Raw genomic sequence first — 23058 nt, forward strand, 5'->3', positions numbered from 1 at the left:
ACACACACACACACACACACACACACACACACACACACACACACACACACCTCCCTTTGTCATTACATCTGAGGAGCATTGTTGCGTGTGAAGATCCTGTGACAGTCGATTCTCTGCTATAACCAACTCTTGACCTCTGATGTAATTAGAGACAAAGGTTAAATAATTATAATTCTTAGAAAATCCAGAATTGTCTGTAGTTGCAGTCAAGTGTTCACCAGGCTTTTCCCAAATTATTCTTAAATAACAAAATTCCTTTCTTTAAGTTTAAATTTCTTTTCTTTCTACTATTTACATTTATGCCAAGACTTGGGCAACAGCCTTATCAGAGAGATTCAGATATATCAGATTCAAGACTGAGTTAAAGAGGCCTAATAAATTCCAAGCAAACCAAGTAAAAAAACATAAAGAAGGGATTAGTTAAAATGAAGATGCACAAATAGTACAACAGATTTGAGTTTGTTGTGAGAAGAGGGAAGATAAGGAAAAGACAAATCAGCGATTCACAGAAGAGGAAATATGAAAAATTCTCAAACTCATTAATTGGGAAGTACAAATTTAGATCATAAACATTTTTCAGCTACTAATTGTAAAATATAAAGAAGCCTGACAATATCCCAAGTGATGGAGAGGATGTTGGATTAACAGTAGCTCTTATATAAGTTTCTGAGAAACCGTTTAATGTTATAAAGTTGAATATTCACATAACCTATGACTCAACAGTTCTGTTCCTACATATGTACCCTAGAGAAGCTCTCACACACATGCACCATGGAAAATGTGGACAGTGTTCACAGCAGCATTGATTGTAATATCAAAAAAACGAGATACAATTTAGATGTCCCTTGCCAGGAGAATGTAAAAACAGAGGGATGTGACAAGTGAGGAGTACACACATCATGGAATGGTATAGGTAATGTTCCAGTTCTGAAGTTGGATGGTGGGTCTGCAGGTTTTCATTTTATTAATCTAATTCTATACACGTATATATCTTACCTATATTATTTTGTGTTAATATAAGATTGCATTAAAAAATAAAACTTATCTGGATAATCCCAAACTGGATTAATTGGCCCCTGGTTAACTAAGGAATAATTTACCTGAATTCTTCCATAGCCATCTAGGAAATTTGTTCAAGTATGATAATAGCAAATCACTACTACATTTTATAAAGCATATGTTCTGTGTGCAGAATTTCTAGCCAATCTTAATGCTCTCACTTGTTATCTTTTTCTGATATAACTTCTATTGCCCTCGGTCTTTTTTTACTCTTAAATGCAGTATTGCCTATGGCCCAAGAAGAGGTAGAAAAGGAAAGTTTTGCTTACTTTCTCATATTCTTTTCACTTAGTTATTGGAAATTAATTTAAACCAAAATAATATATTTCATCTGTGTCTCTCCTTTCCCAATAAGTGATCCAGTCATTAGTATACAGAGAGTAGCATCCAAAGAGCAAACCAGAGGAACTGGATTTGTGTTAGTCTCTGCAGCTTCAGGTCTTTATGGTATGATTTTAATACTTGACTGGAATTGAATTTTAGAATATGATATGCTAACATATTACACACTCCAAGGCCAAAATAGTTTTTTATTATCATGTAAGTGATAACACTGTTATCGTATGTAATAAAAATTAGTAGTGTTTATTAATGTCCACTATAGTAGTGTTTATTAATGTCCGGTGTTTATTTGTCCACTAAGCATTTAGGGACAGCAGCAAATTTCTTAGATGTAGTCGTCGATTTTGAAATATGGGTGGATGACTTATGTCAAGAGGCTATCACAAATGGAAACTTCTGTTCTTCGTGTAGGTAAAATCATCTCTATTGATACCAGTTCCCTGAGAGCTGCCGGCAGAACTGGCTGGGAAGATTTAGTGAGGAAGTGCATTTATGCTTTTTTCCAGCCCCAGGGCAGAGAACCATCTTATGCCAGACAACTATTTCAAGAAGGTAAAGGTTTTTTTTCTCTTAATTATTTTCATTCACCTTGCTTTTTTATTAATATTGAAGTAATTTATATAGAACTTATGGCTTGATAAGTATTTTCTCCAAATTATAGTTTTTGCGATAATCAGTCTTAGGAAAGGAAGAAATGGGTAAGCAAAGTAATTCATGAGTGGATCCTGAATTTGGGATGCACATTTTAAAGAACAGGGTATCATGTGGTGGTCACTCACCCACTCATTCATTCATTCGTTCATCCAGCAGACATGTATCAAGTTCTTCACATACATAGAACACTATGTCAGGTGGCAGGGATACAACGATGACTAAGAAGCAGGGTTTTGCCCTCAAGGAGCTCAAAATATATTAGGACAATATATGACTTTAAAGATCAGTGTGACATGGGCTTATACCCAGAGGTATAACCAAAGAAGAAAAAAATTAGTTCTGACTTGGAGAATCAGGGATGGCTTCGGAGAGGAAGTGATAATTTCGTCTGACTTTTGAAGATCATTCCCAGCAGAACAGGCATGCGTGAAAGGGCTTCTAGATAATACAGAAATCTGTATCCCACAGGTTTACTTCATTCCTGTTACAGTACCTGTATCAGCTGACTTAGGTTGAAGTTTCAAGTTAAAAATATGTCATATGAAATTAATAATTGTATAGATGCTATGTCATGGTACTGTGGGAGATAAAACAAGTATATTCTCTGCCCTTAAGGAACTTAACAATATTACAGGAAACAGGGAAAATTATTTGAGAAAGTTCATAGAGTTTCAGAGGTGGTGAGGGTTTTGATATACTTTAAAAATATTGTCCCGTAATTATGTTAGCCTAATACTCCGTTCCCTGTATAATTTATTCTCTATTCTCTAATAGTTTCTTTGGAAAGAGACTCTTTGTATGGCTCTTCCTGAAAAATAATTTAAAAATGTTTTTCATTATTCCATCACCCTTCTTAATTTTAATATTTCCCCAGAATATTAGGATTCCTAACTTTATAGATGATTTTCCATTTGTTACATTTTAGGTCAACTGCTTCCAGGCGGTATGTGGAGAGGAAGCAGCTTGATTTTTTTTTTTTTTTCCAGGAAGCCATCTATATGAACCTCACTAGTCTGGTTACTTCTGGGACAACTTCCTATAGACTAAGAGTTCTCCAGTGGGCCTCTTACTAGACTGATACCTTCCCCAAAGATGGTATTTCAGTGGATAGGACCAAGAACCTACATTTCTTAAAAGTTCCCAGGCAATCCTGAAGTGCAGTCAGGTTTGGAAACCAGTGCAATAAGCAACTAATGCCATTTACTGGTTGCAGACTCCCTCTACCAGTCAGTGATGGCACTTGACTTTTGCCTAAGTTTGAGACTCGGAGCACTCTCCCCATTCACTGCTGCAAATGCTAAAGTATACGATGCTCTTTGGTTTTTACCTTAACTTCATAAGTTGGGCCTTCCAAGACTTTACGTGAAAGACTTTTAATTTTACTTGCCTGTAATTTATATATACTTGCACCAAGGCAAAGCAGGTCTAGATTATTGTCTTATTGTCTAAATGACTAGGCTCCCTGTAGATGTGACTGAACCACAGTTGATGTGTTTCTAAACCATTAAAATTCTCTATAAAACATTGATTAAAGTATAACAAGTAACTATCATTAATATATGAAATAAAACAATTTAGAGTAGAATGTAAAGAAATGTAATTCAACACCTCTTTCCCATTAGTAATTTCTTCGTGTCCTTTTCTTCCACTTTTTTGGGGAAGAAAACATTCCTCAATAGAGATAACTTGTATTTTTCTCAGCACTGTTGTCCAGAGTTCGCATGACTCTGATTTTACAGTTCTGGAGATTTTGGGCAATTTGCCTAACAGTGTTCATGGACTGAACACATCTTTTTCTGATATTTCATACTCAGCAGTATCTAACCTGGTAAGAAAACTGTGGTCCATGAAACACTCACGTGGGGATCATCTGCTAAAGATGTTGGCCTGCTGAATTAAAATCTCCTGTGAGGGCCCAGGTATCTGAAGCTCCAGAGGCAGCGCTGAAGTACATCCAGTGTGAGATCCATTGGTCTGTCAGAGTTGGGGGAGGTGTAAATTTGTATTTGCAGTTCCATTGCTCCCTCTTCACTTAAGGACAGTGTGAAAAGAGTGAAATTATGTCACTGTGTGAAACTTGATTTTGTGTGAAACTTTTAAAAAGTTAAAAGTTGGTAAAACTCTATAGTGATTGAGTCTGTCTTTTTTTATTTCCCTGCCCATTAACTTACTCTTTGAAGGCAGTGGCTGGTAGAAAATCCTAATATGCATTAAACTTTAGTTCTTAGCTCAGTTTTTCAGCTGCTTTTGACAGAGACAGCTTTTAAAGGGAGTTTACCATTTTATTTTCCAGAATCAAATTTGAAAAACAAAACAAAACAAACACATTTCAGCCGAAGAATATGTGGGTATGCAGCATGAACTAGATTACAGCAGTAGTTCTGCACTGAGATTAGGGGGAAATGGGTGTCAGGATCACCTGAGGAACTTTTTAAACTAGGAGGAGGAAGTCTGTGTAGGGGTATGTGGTTTGGAAGTTTCCCAGATTCAGTTCAATTGAGAACCATTCCTTTAAGAAAGGTTTAGGTTAAATACTTACCAAGGGTCCTTGATAACATTCATCCAGGGCAGTTGTTAAGCCAGATTTCTGGATCCACCCACACTACTGAATCAGAGTCTATAGTCTAAGATGTTTTCTTACAGAGAAGTTTGGAGAACATAAACCTACATTCCACAAGATATTAATAGCTGTAACTAGGGAATGATGTTTCATACTGAATTAAGTTTGGGGAATGTTTCAGTCTCCCACTCTTGAGAATTCATAAGACATATATTTAACATATATTTAAGTTTCTGGGAGGTTCTACGATAAAGGTACCTGTTTGACTTTGTTATCCAGACTTATTTTTCCTCAGAATACTTATTCCTGTAGCACATCTATCAGCATTTAGGGAGAGTAGCAGTCATGGGAACAGCTTTTTAAGTTGCATTCTTTCTGCATGTATCTAGGGAAATACCAAAAGGTAAAAGAAATCTCTACCAGCATTGACCGGTAGTACCCTACCACACGTCTTATACCTGCCCATTTAGTTAACATCAGTAAAGCATGCTTGTTGAGGTTATCTTGGCACCAAATTGGTTGGAGTCAAAAACCCAAATAGCTCTACTCTTAGAGCTGCTATGATCTGAGAAAATGTTTTTCTTTGCTTCATAGCTCTGTTGAGGCCTATTCTAGAGGGGAAAACAAAACAAAACAGTTGTTATTTTAAAAGGTTCCTAGAAGAGTTTCTGGGGTGTCAGTAATACCACATCAATAGTATCCCTCCCCACCAAGTGTTCTAAAAATTTTAGAAATGGATACAGGAGGCAGGGATCACAATACTAGCGAGCTATATACCTGGTGAAACGAGATTGGAAAACAAGGCCAGGACCTGTGATCAATGACATTCCAAATAGTTTTGTCCAGTCGTAAACCTTGAAACCCATTTATAGGGAAAATTTGGTGTGCGGAGCAAATGTTTATCCAGCCAGCTCTGTAAAGAACTGTGGCTCCCTTACTCATGTCTTAATTCAAAATATTAATGATTGTTTTATAAGATTGAAGCTATTGGTGTGAGTAGTATCTAGGGATTGGCTGAATGTGTATATGACTCAGGACATAGGTACTTTGTGTTTGTGTTTTCTTTGGTGTTTTTCAGGAAATATTCATTCAGTACCTGCTACGTACTAGGCTCCATACTAGATATTATCTCACAACATTACTGGCTCAGTTTTAGTGATGATGGGTGAAGGTTAATTTGCATTATGAAGTCCTAAAGTTGTAAATGACAAAGTCAGAGTTCAAGCCTAAATCTGGCTTCTGGGCTCTTGTTCTTTTCATTGATCCATGCTACCTTCCTGTTTATCTTTCTGTCTGAAAAATTGAGCACCAGAAGAATTTTAGTTAACGAGATAGTCTTTTTTTTTTTTTAAGATTTTATTTATTTATTAGAAAGAGAGCGAGGGCACACAAGTGCGCGTGCTCAGGGGGGGAAGGGGCAGAGGGAGAGGAAGAAGCAGGCTCCTAGCTGAGCAGGGAGTCCCACGTGGGGCTCGATCCCAGGATCCTGGGATCATGACATGAGCCAAAGGCAGATGCTTAAATGACTGAGCCACCCCGGTGCCCCTAGTTAACTGGATAGTCTTAAGTTCTAATAATTAAAGTTTTACTATAGTTTATATTACCTTTTTTCCTTTTCAAAGAATGTGTGAATCATGATGTGTGCTAAGTCTTTTTTCCACACATTATCATCCAAAATAAATAATCTAACTTCAAAACTTAAAGTGCAGTAAATTCCTTATATAAAGTTAATAGGGGTTCTCAATTTTGGAATTTTTATTAGTTTAGATAGATAGAATCCCAAGTTAAGACAGCATAGTTACCAAAGGGCGGGCCAGTGATGTTGCTGTGTAATCCACATTAAGTGTCTTAATGTTTCCATGCTAGTCTGAGTTTCTAGTTCTTTCTCACTTTATAGGGCTTATCAACAAATCAAGACATTTCTTTTCCATTAATTTTCATTACAAAAGTTAAGTCCAGATTCCTATGAGAGCAAGAACATAAATTGAGATATAAGCATTTGAGAACACAGCTAAGATCTAAAATCTGTCCTTTAAAGAAATGTTATGGTAGTTGATCACAAGTCAATATTAATCTGTTTACATGAGATTCAAGTTGAGGGTCAATTAGCAAGTACTTACTGGGTGATTTTATATGCAAAGCTTCGTGCAAGATTCAAGGAGAGTGGAAAACAAGAATGGGACACAGTACTAGCCCTTATGTTTATTTTAGCTGATGAAGAAAAATAAATGTAAAGTTATCTACCTTTATTTAAAGTGACACAGAAGAAATGTTTAGGAAGCAATGAAAAACAAGATTGGAAATATAAGTTGAAGTCAGATTGTATATATGTATACTGTACTGTCCAGGATGGGAGACGCTAGCCACATGTTGCTATTGAGTAGTTGAAATGTGGTGTGGCTTGAGGAACTGAATTTAAAATTTTATTTAATTTTAAATTTAAATAGCCACATGTGGCTGGTGACAGTGCAGCTCAATAGTGAAGAGCCAGTGTTTTGCAGCAGAATGGAGAGACCCTAAAGAGCAATAAACAACGATGAAGAGACAAAATGGCATAAGCAAAATAACATGAAATATATTGTATCTTGCCCGGCCCTTTGTATAATGTAGCTTTATCATTATCCCAGATTAATAATTTATCTTGAAATGCTACTTTTTTGTTGTAGATGTATCTTCCAAAATATACTGTTAAAAAGATTTAACAGTTTGGAATCGTTAAATTTTTTTAGGGTTTTGCTATAGCAAAACATTTATTTATATCCTTATACAAAAATTATCCATTTCATTTAAGACTCTCTTTCATCAGTTATTATTTCATTTGGTACTAAATTTCTCCATGTGTTATATTTGGTAAATGTACCAGTGATTTGGCTGAAATTGCCAGATGGGTAAAGAATGTGGTTGGTTGGGACATCAATCTTAATCCTTTCCATTACGTTTCTATCGTAATTTTGGTACTTAGGCTGATTTGCGTATGGTATAGATTTGCAACAGATTATGCCCTCTTCAGTATGTAAGGTATGCCCAAAGCAATAAAAGAGAGTATGTCTTCTCTTTATTTAAGTCATATGTAGTTTCAAAAAAATATTTATTAATTGCTCCTTTTAAGTCTTTTTAACATGTCTTTAAAATGTAATAGAAGGGCTTTCTGAAATGACTTTGAAAAATAGTACTAGCGTTCATTACAGGCTAAATTGTAATAGTCATTTATGGTAGTAATTCTTGTGTTTCCATGAATATGATTTTTAACCTTGGTATAGCTGAATCTACCTATTAAATCTTTCTTAAAATAGAATTTTATTATATTGCTAAAACATCAATGACATTTTCTTACTTAGTAGTCTGGTATAGCCTTTACATATTTAATAAATACTTGCCAATATGGTTAGAATTTTGTCTGCTATTAATAAACCTTTAAGACAAAAGTAAATTATGTTGTTTATATAGTGATTTGACTGCCTTAACCTAGTTTTTGTTTTTTATATTAGCCATGATTGGCTTTATCTTAATTTACTTCCTACACTAAATTCAAACATAAAAAATAATATGTGAATACACTAATTCCTCAGATGGGACCTTAGTGATTCACATTCCTGAGTGAAAAATTAAATTTGAATTTCAGTTAAGCGACTCTGCAAACTAATAAAAACAGAGAGGGTGAATTTAATGGTATATGAATTATATCTCAGTAAAGCTGTTGTTAAAAAAATCAGCCAGCAAAAGGAAAAAAAAAAACCAAATTTGTTAGAGATAATTCCGAAAGGGAGAAGGGAGATTACTTCCTGGTATTTTTAATGGACACTTAATAAATTTGAAGAACTGTCCCATTATGGGGAAATATTAAGGTTGATTTTTTTTCCTGGTTTGAAGTTTCTTCATAATTTTAACTTATATGAGGAGGCACTCATTCAAGTAGTACTGAATTAAAACTTGTCATCAAGTGGTCTATTTCAACCAGAATCATTCCCCCCGCCCTCAGATATCTGCTTTGTCTGAACTATTCTTTATTTTGAGTCTGCGCAAGCAGCTGTCGGGAGGGCATTTAAAATGAGGTTCAAGGTAGAAATAAGGCTTGGTAACTCTCCTCTGCCCAAAGTACAAGTGTCAGAATTTTAACTAGGTTTTCTTTTGTTTGAAACAGTGATGACTCGTGGCACGGCCTCCAGCCCGTCCTATAGATTCATACTGAATGATGGGACAATGCTTAGCGCCCACACCAAGTGTAAACTTTGCTACCCTCAAAGTCCAGACATGCAGCCTTTCATCATGGGAATTCATATCATCGACAGGTACTACTTATTTGGAGAGCTTCATATGAAATAAGTCAGTTCATATATCTCTTCTTAGAGAAAATTTTTTAATACTCTTGATGGCTAGAAAACAAAAATTCGAAGTTAGGCATTAAGCTAGTGTGATGAGTATATAATCACTATATCCGTACTGGGTTTTATAGTTTTTTCGCCTAACAATAGCCTTATTGTTAAAAAAGAAAGAAAGAGAAAGGAACACAGGAAAGGTTAGGCTGAAAATATGTGTTTCAGGGGTAAAAACCAGAAAGGTGGCTAAAAATAGCCAACTTTCCGTATGTGAACTTCGGTCTTATAAAAGATTTCAGAGTTTGTTAATATTGTTGTTTTTAATTTTAAAAGTGCTGTATTCTCATTAGGGCAAACTCGATGGCTCCTGAGTTCAAGTTGACAGTTTCTCAAACTACAAGTCATTAAACTATCAACTTGAGATTTTTGAATGTCCTTGCCTCTAATTTGTTCTTCTCTCTAAATCCATTTTACATTGGTATATATGGTAAATTCATGGAACCATTCTTTTATCCTATGAATTATTCAAAACCCTACATTTGCAACTATTTAAAATGTAGCATTAAACAAAAACAAAGACATTTCCCCTCACTTCATCTTTTCCTCATCTGATATATTTGCTTATTGGAACATGGTAATACCAGTCACAAATCTGTTGTCATAATTATGGATTTGAGTAAAGAGCTCGATGAAAATCTGAATTCAGTATTCTGTTTTTTTCTAATTTTAGTTTAATTTATGCTTGTGAGTGGAATTAGCACAGTTCTTTTTTTCATATTGTGATTTCTCTTTCAAAACATCTGCTATGTCTGCATATCACCCTTTTTAATTTTTACATCAGTGACACAGTATTTTCCTTACCCAGTCTTCCTCTTTGGAGTTGAAATACTTAAAAGCTGTAACAAGGGAGTCATGAATAAAAGACTTTGTAAACAGAGGTGTGGGAAGTTTCTCTTTCAACCAAAAATATTATTGTAATGTTAAGTATTTGTATTAAATTTTGAAAAGTTTAAAGTACATATATTGGATTTTTTCCAAGACCAAGGAAGATTTCTTTCCCATATAACTGAAACCATTATCAAATTTATGAGACCATGAGCACTGTTTCCTATTAAGTGGTGCTAATATTTCACAGTAGCGCTAACAGTCCACTGTTTTTCCTTAATTTAAAGTCATACAGAAGCTCTTTACTTGATGGCTTGCAATATTAATGAGGTTAATGGTCTTGGTTTATAATATGCATCATAAAAATATTTTAATGGAAACCAGTGAAGATGTTTGAATAATAATGTCTTTTTCCCCCCCTAGGGAACACAGTGGTCTTTCTCCTCAAGATGACACTAATTCTGGAATGTCAATTCCCCGAGTAAACCCCTCCGTCAATTCTAGTATCTCGCCAGCTCATGGTGTGGCCCGTTCATCCACATTGCCACCATCCAGCAACAACATGGTATCCCCCAGAGTAAACCGCCAACAGAGCTCAGACCTCCATAGCAGCAGTCATAGTAATTCTAGCAACAGCCAAGGGAGTTTTGGATGCTCACCTGGAAATCAGATTGTAGCCAGTGTTGCCTTAAACCAGGGACAGGCCAGTTCCCAGAGCACTAACCCCTCTTTAAACCTCAATAATTCTCCTATGGAAGGTACAGGAATATCTCTCGCACAGTTCATGTCTCCGAGGAGACAAGTTAGTTCTGGATTGGCACCAAGGCCCAGGATGCCAAACAATTCGTTCCCTCCTAATATTCCGACATTAAGCTCCCCCGTTGTCATGACAGGTACTGCCTGTAATAATAGTAACCGATCTTACTCAAACATCCCAGTAACATCTTTACAGAGCATGAATGAAGGACCCAATAACTCTGTTGGCTTCTCTGCCAGTTCTCCAGTCCTCAGGCAGATGAGCTCACAGAATTCACCTAGCAGATTAAATATACAACCAGCAAAAGCTGAGTCCAAAGATAACAAAGAGATTGCATCCATTTTAAATGAAATGATTCAGTCTGACAACAGCTCTAGTGATGGCAAACCTCTGGATTCTGGGCTTCTGCATAACAATGACAGACTCTCAGATGGAGACAATAAATACTCTCAGACCAGTCACAAACTAGTGCAGCTTTTGACCACAACTGCAGAGCAGCAGCTACGGCATGCTGAGATAGACACAAGCTGCAAAGAGGTACTGTCTTGCTCAGGCACTTCCGGCTCTGCCTCTGCTAACTCTTCAAGCGGTTCTTGCCCCTCCTCTCACAGCTCGCTGACGGAGCGGCACAAAATTTTGCACCGGCTCCTACAGGAGGGTAGCCCCTCGGATATCACCACTTTGTCTGTTGAGCCTGATAAAAAGGACAGTTCTTCTACTTCTGTATCCGTGACTGGACAGGTACAAGGGAGCTCAAGTGTAAAACTAGAACTGGATGCTTCAAAGAAAAAAGAATCAAAAGACCATCAGCTCCTACGGTATCTTTTAGATAAAGATGAGAAAGATTTAAGATCAACTCCAAACCTGAGCCTGGATGATGTAAAAGTGAAAGTGGAAAAGAAAGAACAGATGGATCCTTGTAACACAAACCCCACCCCAATGACCAAACCTGCTCCTGAGGAAATTAAACTGGAGTCCCAGAGCCAGGTAGGTGATCCCTCGCTTCACAGAACGAACATTCAGAGTTACTTTTTCCTTTTCATGTATTTTACTCCAACCATAAACCAGATTTGGATTCAGGCTATGTTTTGTCCTACCCTTTGGGCATGTATTAAAAGGTTAGTATCAATGGCTGAAGCATCACAGGATGCCCTCAGAGAAAATGGTTGAAAAATCACAGGATGCCCTCTTTGGAACTTCGGAGAGCTACAGTTTCAGTGTGGCATTCTAAGCAAGTGGAGATTTGCTTCTTTCTATAAAATCAGTTCACAGCTTTGGAGATTTTTAAACATACCTCTCCTGCCCCCCTCCTCCCATCCCCACCTGTTGAATCCAACTCTCTGAAGATAGGACCCAGAAATCTGTATTTTTAAGAAGCTCCCCAGAGAACTCTGATGTGTAGCTAAGTTTGGGAACCTCTGATATAACTGAAATGGGAGAGAAGTGTGAGGAGGTGGGCAAGACTGCCTAGTCTGGCTTGCTTTGCCATTTAGTTTCCCTTGAAGCGTTTTCTAAGGCTGTTTTTCTTCTCCTCTGATTCTAAGCACCTTTAACCCTTATCAGAATAGGGACTTTGAGTATTCTGAAACAGAAGTAAATATAAATAAACCTTTGCATGAATTGTTACAGATTAGGAACCTCTGTGTTTAGGCTGAGGTGGGGGTGGAGCGAAATTAACAGGCACCTTCATTTATTAGATAATTGCTGTGGACCCTGAAGGAATTTAAGAAAAACAGAAAATAGAGTCTCTCCCCCTCTGAGCTTGCAAGTTATTTAGAAAGAATATAGACAAGTATGAAATAGCTGAAAATGTACTTACAAAGCATCTTATCAATGAGACTTTCCATTGTGAAACAGGATTCACACTTCATGTGCTTAGGTCCTTCATTTCTTGAGCCAGCTTTATGTTCTACCCCAGTCTCACAGAAATCTCTCTCTTCCCTCAGGCATACTGCATTCTAGGCATATGGAAGTCCTTGCCATTCCTGGGATAAGCCATGTCTCTTCTAAGCATCTTCTGCCTTGCTCTCCTTTCTGTCTGCCGAACTTTTCCTCATCTTTCACAAACCAGTTCAGACATCATCTCTGTAAAGCCTTCTCCGCTAGCCCTCGTTAGACATTTCTTTCCTCTCTGCATTCATAGTGCTCTGTATTGTCTCTATTGACTATTTGTAATAACACTATTTTGGTTACTTCTATATGTGTGTGCGCTTTGAGGTACAAGTAAACTAATACTGTGTTTTTAAGCTGAAAAACAGCTTTAAATAATAGCTACATTAAAACTCTCACTCTTTAAAATTAACTTAAAAAGTCACAGCTATATAAAATAATGCCATTGTGTGCAATCCTGGTACATCTGTTCTGGTTTACATGTACATACATTTCTGCTGCGTTTATACCTACAAGTGGAATTGCAGGATCATAAGATATGTGTATGTTCATCTTTAGTTGATAACGCCAGTTTTCCTAGTGTGTACCAAGAATTCCCTCTAGTTGTTCCATGTTGTTGCTAATACTTGGTATTGTCAATCTTCTAATTTTAGCCATTCTGTGGTCTGTGTAGTGATACTTTATAGTTTTAATTTGCATTTCCCTAATAAATGTCTTTGATCATTTGCATATCTTCTTTTGTGAACTGCCTATTCAGGTGTCTTGCCCATTTTCCCAATATGTCGTCATCTTCTTATTGACTTGTAAGAGTTTTTTACATATTTTGGATGAGTCCTTTATTGGCTTTTTATTTGCAGACATCTTCTCTATGCTTTACCTTGCCTTTTCTTTCTTCTAATGGTACTTTTGATAAAGTTCTTCATTGTAATTGTAATGTAGTCCAATTTGTCAATTTTTTCCTTTATGATTAGTACTTTTTTGCACATGTATAACAAAAGATGTGTTCAAAAATGTTCATAGTAGCCTTATTTGTATTAGCCCCAAACTGGAAACACCCCCAAATCCATCACAGTAGAATGAATAAATATATTGTGGTATGTTCATACACTGGGTTGCTATTTGAAAACAAATTAACGACTGCTACATGTGACAAGATTCTGAACTTCAGAAATGTAATGCTAAGTGAAAGGAGTCAGACATTTTAAAAATTACATACATATATAGTTCCATTTAGACAGTCTAGAAGCATAAATTTTAGTTGAATTAAATAGTGAAACCCAAACAGGTAGACATTTTATGTTGATGAACTATCTCAAAGTAATCATAGTAGAATAATACTGTGAAATAAAGGCCAGTTTTCTCCTAACCATAACCTCAGACAGATGTAGGGATGCCCTATCTAGTCTAGAAGATAGGTTTCTGATTTTATTAAATCCTCAAGTGGGAAATGACCTTCCTGGGATCTTTGAAGCTGATATACTATTTATAAAAAAGTTTCCCAAACTTTTTTTATTTTTTTTATTTATTTATTTTTTTTTTTTTAAAGATTTTTTTTATTTATTTATTTGAGAGAGAGAGAATGAGAGACAGAGAGCATGAGAGGGAGGAAGGTCAGAGGGAGAAGCAGACTCCCTGCTGAGCAGGGAGCCCGATGCGGGACTCGATCCCGGGACTCCAGGATCATGACCTGAGCCGAAGGCAGTCGCTTAACCAACTGAGCCACCCAGGCGCCCCCCCAAACTTTTTTTAAATTAAAAAGTTACATCAGTGTAAATTTATTTTTCATTCCATCATTAAGTAAGTCATTTCACAAGATTTTAAAAACTTGACAAAAAATCATCCATGATCAGCATAACACAGTATTCTTGACACTTCTTTCCAGTCCAATCTTTTTCCAACACATAAATTTTATGCCAAAATATAGTAGACAAATATTATGTGTATATTATCTTATATCCTCTGGTATAGTAATATCAGAAGCATCCAAACTGTTTTCCAGTAGCTCACGTAATTTCAGTGAGGCCTCAATCTTTAATTCTTTCTTCTTTCTTTATTTTCTCATAGTCACGCTTAACTCGTAGAATATAAAGGAGCAACTTTTTTTCTACATTGATTCAAGTAAAGTATAGAATATATTTCCTCTAACTTTGGTTTCCATTCTTAGTTTACAGCTGACCTTGACCAGTTTGATCAGTTACTACCCACGCTGGAGAAGGCAGCCCAGTTGCCAGGCTTATGCGAACCAGAGAGGATGGATGGTGCGGTCACCAATGTAACCATCAAATCAGAGACCCTGCCAACTTCACTTCAGTCCACCACTGCCAGACCCACTTCCAGGCTGAATAGTATGTGTTGGGAGAAAACCTCATTTTAAATGTCTAATGATAATGTGGATTAGTGCTTTGTTTCTCAACATTACTGCACAGACCATTTATTTGTTGAGAGTGAACTATTTTTGCATTAATGCTGCTGTAAATAATGTACAGTTACTTTTATACATATGAACTTCACTCATCATGTGTATCTTAAGTTACAGTATAACTTCTATCTTTCTGTAATTAATGTTAAAGTGAATAGTTGATGTTGAGGAGAGGAATTTTGTGTTCTTACCCAAAACATTCCATAGCAGGACTTTCAGAAATACAGTATTGGTCAGATTATATTACCCAAATTGTCTTCCTTGAATGCTAGTCCTACGAATTGGAAAAAGGGATTTTGTGCTAAAATCCACTGGGCAAATACTACATGGCACATATACCATTCTCCTATTAAAATTCCACAGTGCATATTAAAGGTTTTAAAAAGTCCTATGTTAAAGATACCAGTTTAGATTTCTGTAACGGAGCATTTATCATACTTTCTTGATTATGGAATTCCTTTTCTCAAGTCATGTTACCCCATGGAGCACCATTTAGGAGACAACTGCATTGAAATGGGTCACTGCTGCTCTAGTCTAAAGAGACACTTTGATAGTATAATACTTCATGAAGACTGGGCTGTCAAGTTTTTTTCATCTGTCAAATTTTGAAGTTGAAAATAACAGTGGTGGTAATTCCATTGTGTAACCTTGAAACCAAAGGAAACTAAGCAGCTCACTTTCAAAATTTGCCCGTGTTCCCAATCTAAGTCTTGTCCCTCTTCTGACAGGATCAGATGTGGGACTCATTTATTTCAGTCTTACTGCAGCTTTTAGCTGTCATGACACAATTCCTGCAAATTTGCCAAGATTTCCAGGAAGCTGGATAAAAAGGTCTTGAGTCATTTCTGACATTTTTGGAAGCAGTTTTTCAGCTGACCAGGGCACTAGGTGTGAGCAGGAGCCCAGGTTCAAGTTTCACATTCTCCATTTAATGGTGTTACTTTGGGCACATGAATTTCCTGAGCTTTATTCTCTTTATCTGCAAAAGGAGAATTAGATGAGATGACTCCAAAAGTCTCTTCTAATTGGAACTGAGAGGCTCCAGATTCTGGGGAAACAAGAAGGTGCAAGGCAATAAAAGGAAGCCTGAATATTGAGTGGTTTGATCCTGGATCCCCATCCAATATGGGAGCCTGGAGGATTTATCTCAGGAGAACCGAGTTGCCAGAAAGAAGATGTCTGGATAGGAGTATGTAAGGGGAGCTCCCTAAAGTGCAAAGGTCACCCTGCCATCTAATCATCCAACAGAAGGCTCCCAGAAGACACAAGCCTCACACTCAGCTCTCACAGTCAGTGTTTTAGAACACTGACCAGACACTGCCAGAGATCACCAGGACTTTGAGGGAAGTCTGCAACTTGAAAGAGAGTAAAAGAAACAAAAAGAGGATGCAATAGAGCTATATAACAAGTGCATGGACTAAAAAAACAAAAACAAAAACAAAACCCTAAAATGTTTGAAAAGATATTTTATCCATATGGGAAGAAAAAAAGCAAAGAATAAGAAAATATCTTTGGAAATTAGATATCCAGCATTTTAAAATTTCAAGAGAAATGGTAGAAGACAAAACTGAGAAAAACTTTCAGAAATAACAAAAAGACCAAAAAAAAAAAAAGTTGGGAAGAAAAACGTTAAGATAGACCTATGAGGGCCAATAATGATTGATAAGAATCAATCAAACAATGAGAAGGGGGGAAAGGGAAGAGAAGATATTTTCAAACAAAAAAAATCGAGAATGTTCTAGAACCAAAGAACATAATTCTTCAGATCGCAGTGGCTCAACAAGTATCCAACACGTACACACAAAAAAGACCTATACCAAAACTTATCATCAGGTAATTCTGGAACACACCAGAGAGAAAGATTCTACAGTCTTTCAGAGAAAAGATGTGAATTGCACGCAATGAGTCATAATTGCCCCAACTTGGAAGCTATCAAGCCATGAAAAGACATGGAGAAACTTTAGTGCATATTTCTGAGTGAAAGAAGCCAATCTGAAAAGGCTACATACTGTATGATTCCAACTATAAAGCATTCTGGAAAAGGCAAAACTATGGGGACGATGAAGAGATCAGTGGTTGACAGGAATTCGTTGCTAGTGATTGCCAGAGGGAGGGATGAATGGGTGGAGCATGGGGGATTTTTAGAGCAGTGTAATTGTTCTGTATGATACTGTAATGGTGGATACATGTTGTTATACATTTTCAAAATGTGTAGAATGTACAACACAAAGAGTGAACCCTGTAAACTATACATTTTAGTTCATGAAAATGTATCAATATTAGCTCATCAGTTCTAAGTGTAGTACATGAATTAAAAATGTTATAAGAAACAGCCCCATCTAAAAAAATAGGCAAAGGATTTTAAGACACTTCATAAATGAAGATTGAAAATAGCCAATAAGCACATGAAAAGATGGTCAGTATCTTTAATCATCAAGGAAATGCATATTAAAACTATAATGCAGTACTTCTACACATCCATTGAAATACCCCAGATTTTAAAAACTGACAGTACCAAATGATGATGTCAAAGATGTGGAGCACCTTGAACTTTGGCATTGCTGTTGGATATATAAAATAGTAAAATTGTTCAGTAGTTTCTCATCAAGTGAAACATACATTACCATGTGACCCAGCAATCCAACTCGTAGGTATTTAACAAAGAGCAAGGAAAGCATGTGCTCATCAAAAGGACTTGACCACAAATGTTCCTACAGCTTTATTCATGATACCCTCAAACTGGAAATAGTCTAATGTCCATCAACAAAGAAATGGTATATTTATAAAATGAAATACTGCTGAGCAGAGAAAAGGAAGAAACTAGTGGTACATGGCAGGAATTATTCTCAGAAACATGCTGAGTGAAAGAAATCTGGATCATAGGGTGCCTGTGTGGGGTTGAGGTAGGGAAGATCGACAGCCAAGAAGCTTGAAGGAACTTTTAGGCATGACAGAAATATTCTGTTTTCTTTATTGAGATGGAAGGTTATGGGTTTATATCTTTGTCAACATTTATTAAACTGTACACTTAAAATGGGTGCATATTATTATATATAAATTAGACGTCAATCAGATTTACTTTAGAAATATCTGAGGTTAGAGTAATTTCTAACCTATAATTAGCCATCCAAATTGCCAGTAGTTGTGAAGATGGAAAAAAGACATTTTCACATATAAAAGGGCTCAAATATTTGCATGGTATAGTCACCTTTTCTAGTGACGGTCCTTAGCGAATGTACTTCAACAAAACAGGGAGAAAGCCAAAAAAGAGAAAGATACAAGGTCCAGGGGAAACAGAGGATCTGAAAGGAGTCCGGGAGTGATAGCTGATCAATAAGATTAGGGAACACCCAATACAGATTGGAATCTGAATCTTCTGGAAAGGAGGCTTCTAGGGGAGAAATGAGATTGTCTCTTTGAGTTTATAGAAAAGATTACTGATAGGTTTATGTCAACAATGTTGAAGCATCTGAAAGATTCCCCTAGAAAAGCAGCAAATGAAAAAAATAAGACAATTGTTAACTCCGGAAAAAAGAAAGCATGGTATAAGAAAGGAGGTTTGAACATAGTGCACAATGTAATTTTGCAGTGAGTATTATTTGCATAATTATAAGAATCTAAGTATTTATTTTATAAAAAAACTGTGATCTCTGTTAGGAAATTGGGGACTTAGGAGGTAGTAGGAGGGGTAGGTGTGGGAGAATTAAGACCTCATCTATCACAATGGGAAGTCAGTAATCTCAAATTGAGACATCAAGGAATAGCAGCATATATATATTTAGAAATAAATAGGATAATGCCAAAGAAAACAGATTGGGAATGGCTTCCTACAAGTTGAGAATGGCTTCCTGCATTAAAAGGGAAGTAACTGAAGGATTAGAAGGGGTAAGGCTTAAAGCTGCTTTTTTTATTTGTAATGGACCGTTTAGTCTTGACTTTTAAAATTATGTTACATGTATTTGATAAAAATTAAAATTAATTAAAAAAATTGTTTTCTAGCTCCACAGGCCTGTGAAAATGGAGTGTTTTTCCTTCATAGTCTGTCCTGAGGCAAATAGCTCTTGCTTCTCTCTTGAGATTCCCTCCCCTGAATATAGCTCCATGTATAAAAGTATATAAATAGGCCAGAATCTGTTAAACCTTGTGCTGTAGTGTTGGCAAAGGCCAAAAGCAAAGAAGGGGAAGATCCTGGGGTAAAGGAGGGTGAGGATGATAGATACAGACAGCTAGTCTACGATGTTTCCATATAGACGAGAAAGAAAATAAGATTTCAGGAGGCATAAGGCTAGGGAAACAAGTTGAGCAGAATAAAGGAAAAGAGAATAAAGGATTGGAGAAGGAAAGAGAAGTTGGGGACAGAAATACAACAACATATCCAGTAAAGAAGAGAATAGCCTCTAATTCTCTGCCTCCTCTAGCCTCTACACTTACCACCACTACCTTTTACTAGAACCAGAGTCCATCACTGAGTGGCTGATTTCACGTCCTAACCTTGAGCCCACTTGGGAAAATCAAACATCTTTCTTTAGTCTTCAGTCTTAAGCTGAACTGTGTCAAGTGCAAATGCCTGGAGTAGGACAGAGTTTAGTCACCATCATATTTCACCACCTGAGGTACACCAGTTAGAACTTCTGGGTCCTTCTGCCATGGCACTCATCTTTTCTCTTACCTTTTCTTTTCCTTGCCCTTTTGCACTGTATTTTGAGAGAATCACTGGGCTGCATTTTCCAGATCAAAACTGAATCTTCAACCATATCCATTCTGCTATTGAGCTCTTTTAATTGCAGCTATCATGTTCTTAATTTCTAGAAATTATTTTTCTTCTCATAGGAGTCCATTACTTTCTGTGGGTATGATAAACCTTGTCATCTGTGTAACGATACATTATTATACTTATTCTAGGCCTTGTCCATTTTCTATAAGAATCTTTTTTTCTCCAAAGTTACTTTCTTTGTTAAATTTGCTCTCTGTCTTTCCTGCCATTGACCTTTCTTGCATGTTTGGTGCATTTGCGCTGTCCATATACACAGACCAAGGCCTAGAATGAACAAAATTGGTAGCTAGTGTGTGTCTTTAGCTGAAGTGAGAAACCCTTTTGCTCTGGCAGCAAACGTAGGTTCTGATTATAGAAGCCCTGTTTCTATGTTGCTGTTCTGAGAGAGTGGGGCTTGGTGATGGGGAAATCCTCGTGGCAGCCCAAGCACCCACTCTGGGAGATTCCCTGGGCAGAACTCCCACCTCAAGTCATGCTCTTACCCCTTTAATCCCAGGGGCAGACGCCAGAGTCCTCCGCATTTGGGGCGGGGCTTGCTGCAGCTGTTCAGTGGCCCAGTTGCCCGTGGCCTGTTCCTGTACCCGCTCCAGTGACCCCTGAGCTTGGAGTTGTTCTGGACTGCTTTTGGGAAAACTCCCCTTCTTGAAGAATCTTCTCTTTGTCTTGTTGTTTTTTAGTTTCGTTGAAATTTTACCATTGGTTTGTTCCCTCTGTTTTGTCGTTCAGAAACTCTTGATCGTTTTGAGTCAGCTGCCATAATACTTTTTTTGCCTTTCCTTCAGCTGGAGATTTATTTTTTCCTTTTTATTTCTTTTGTTATTTCAGAGATAATTTTGGAGGGAAAATAAAATAGAAGGGATAAATCTGCCTCATTGAACCAGAAAATTTCCTTAGGTCTATTTACATATAAGAAAATGAAGGACCAGAGAATGAAAAGAAAAAAAAAAAAATACACACAGACAAAAATTGCCTGAAGTTTTCCACTTAGTACATGCAGAATCAAGATTTAAATCTCAGTCCGCCTGGTTTCAGAACATCCTGTTGGTATGCACACCACACACTCATGCAGTATGACCAAGTTATTTAAATAATTTTGTTAGAATGTACCACCAAAGCACATCAAGAGACAATTTAGGAGGGTATTGTTGATCAAAATATGTAGTGTGTCTCTTTGGCCGCGCCTTCAAGACCTCTGCAGTGTCCTTTTGACTGTCATAAAATTCCTATCCTCTGAGGGTGGATTTGACCTCTGATATTTTTCTGGAGTTATTTGGAGCCAAATTTGTTGATCCAAAAAGAATAATACTTCTTTTCTTAAACCCAAACCAAAATTAGATCTAACTATAAGGAGATATATTTTTCTTGAGGGACCTGTATACTATTTTAGATAGATCTAGAAGAATTCCAAAAATATTTGAACTTTGAGAATTTCATTGGAATAAGTGAGTGATCTTGTGAGGTGGATGATGTTATGTTTGGTGAACATATACATTCTGAGATGATGATTATTTTTTTTTAAATGTTTTATTTATTTATTCATGAGAGTCAGAGAGAGAGAGAGAGAGAGAGAGGCAGAGGCAGAGGGAGAAGCAAGCTCCCCGCCTAGCAGGGAGCCCAATGCGGGACTCGATCCCAGGACCCTGGGATCATGACCTGAGCCGAAGGCAGACGCTTAACCATCTGAGCCACCCAGGCGCCCCTGAGATGATTATTTTTTAAATCTCATTTATTTGTAGTACATTAAAATAATTGTGTGACTCTAAAAATAATGAGGTTCACATAAAGCTTTTTCAGTACTTAAAAAACCCATTTTAATTTCCTTTTTTTAGTGTGTTGTGCCTCTTGGTAGGTATCTTTTGTTATTATATAGCTGTAATGAATAATCTTATGTAGAGATAATTTATCATATATGAGAGTATATCTGAAATAGAAGTTCTGAATAGATTTGCTTGGTCAAAGGATAGATTTTGCCAAATGGCCTTTTTGGATATTATGCCAATTTACACTCTAATGGATAATGTTCTTCTTCTACACATCCTTTCTAAGACATTGAATTATACACTTTCTTATCTTTGCCAATCTGATGGTTTGGTTTTTTTTTTAAGTATCCCAGTATAGTTTTAATCTGTGGGTTTGTTTTTTGTGTGTGTGTGAATTAGGTGGATCAATTTTCAGTGATTGCATGTGACCTATTCATATTCTCTAACCATTTATCTATTGGGTTTTTCCATTTTCATCTTATGATTTATAGGAGATTTTTTCTACATTCAATAAATTAATTCTTTGTCTACATCACATTTAGAAAAATAAAAACACATTAACTGCTGTGCATTGTTACAGCCAAATGTGAAACAAAACTGAACCAGAAACCTCTTAACCAACACCTGAAGAAAGTAGCTGAACATTAGGATCACTAGATAGTGAATTGTCTGTTAGAAGAGTAGAATGTGCAAAAGCCACTCTCATGGTTAGACAATGCTTTCTACTTGTGTGTAGAAATGGTTGAAATTTTTAGTAAAGTAATTTTGTTGTGGCTGTTGGAGATATAAAGTTTTCCTTTTAACCAGATTTTTAAGATTTATTGAGAGAGAGAGAGTAAGCACAGGAGAGGGAGAGAGAATTTTAAGCAGACTCTGTGCTGAATGCGGAGCCCGACAGTGGGCTCGATCTCACGACCCTGAGGTCATGACCTGAGCCGAAATCAAGAGTCAGATGCTCAACCAACTGTGCCACCCAGGAGCCCCTAACCAGATTTTAAATGGAGAAAATATGATGTTGAGCCTTTGCAAAGATGATAAGAAAGATTAATAGCTTGATTAGGGATCCCTAAGGGCTTGTTTTCTACCCATTTCAGCTGCCACTCTCCAACACAAGGACTGGGAGATGCATCGATGCTTCCATTTACAAATTGTCATGCCTGTGTTGGGTTACATATATGCTTGCTTATGTTTGAGATAGGGCACAAACATGACCAAAAATAATAGGTTTATTCCCTGGACTAAGAGAAGATAACGTGTATTTCTTAAAACATTCCAGTAAATCCTTGAATTTTTTGTAGAAATAAATTTCTAAAAGAAGTCCTAAAAGGTTGACCATGACTTTTAGAGTAAAAACTAACTTCTTTTAAGTATAAAGCCTATGCAAACAAAAGTTTTATTTGAATCAAAGTTTGGTTTGTTTGGGTTTTTTTTTTTTTTCCTAGTCATCAAACTTAGCACATGAATCTTATTTCATTTTGAGAAATTTTATCCAACTTATTTTCTTAATATTTTCCACATCAAGACTAGTAAAACGAGATACTATATCCTGTTACTGAATCAAATAAACTATCTTACAATATTCAGTATTGATGGTAGACAGCCTTGTAAATTTTCTTTGACTCTTTAAATAGAATTAGGATTG

The 23058-nt window shown here is 36.6% G+C and overlaps 1 protein-coding gene across 12 annotated transcripts in view; it reads left to right on the plus strand.

Annotated features, from left to right (window-relative positions):
* The window catches only part of NCOA1 (nuclear receptor coactivator 1), a 240107-nt gene that overhangs the window by 176631 nt on the left and 40418 nt on the right, over nucleotides 1-23058 (plus strand). For all 12 annotated transcript variants that reach the window (XM_032391532.1, XM_032391531.1, XM_032391537.1 and 9 more), the window contains 4 exons: nucleotides 1813-1953; nucleotides 8757-8904; nucleotides 10240-11560; nucleotides 14628-14808. In XM_032391532.1, the coding sequence (XP_032247423.1) occupies nucleotides 1813-1953; nucleotides 8757-8904; nucleotides 10240-11560; nucleotides 14628-14808 (1791 nt within the window). The remainder of the gene's footprint in view (nucleotides 1-1812; nucleotides 1954-8756; nucleotides 8905-10239; nucleotides 11561-14627; nucleotides 14809-23058) is intronic.

The sequence above is a fragment of the Phoca vitulina genome, unplaced genomic scaffold (genome assembly GCF_004348235.1).
Source record: "Phoca vitulina isolate PV1807 unplaced genomic scaffold, GSC_HSeal_1.0 scaffold63, whole genome shotgun sequence".
Lineage (NCBI taxonomy): Eukaryota > Metazoa > Chordata > Mammalia > Carnivora > Phocidae > Phoca > Phoca vitulina.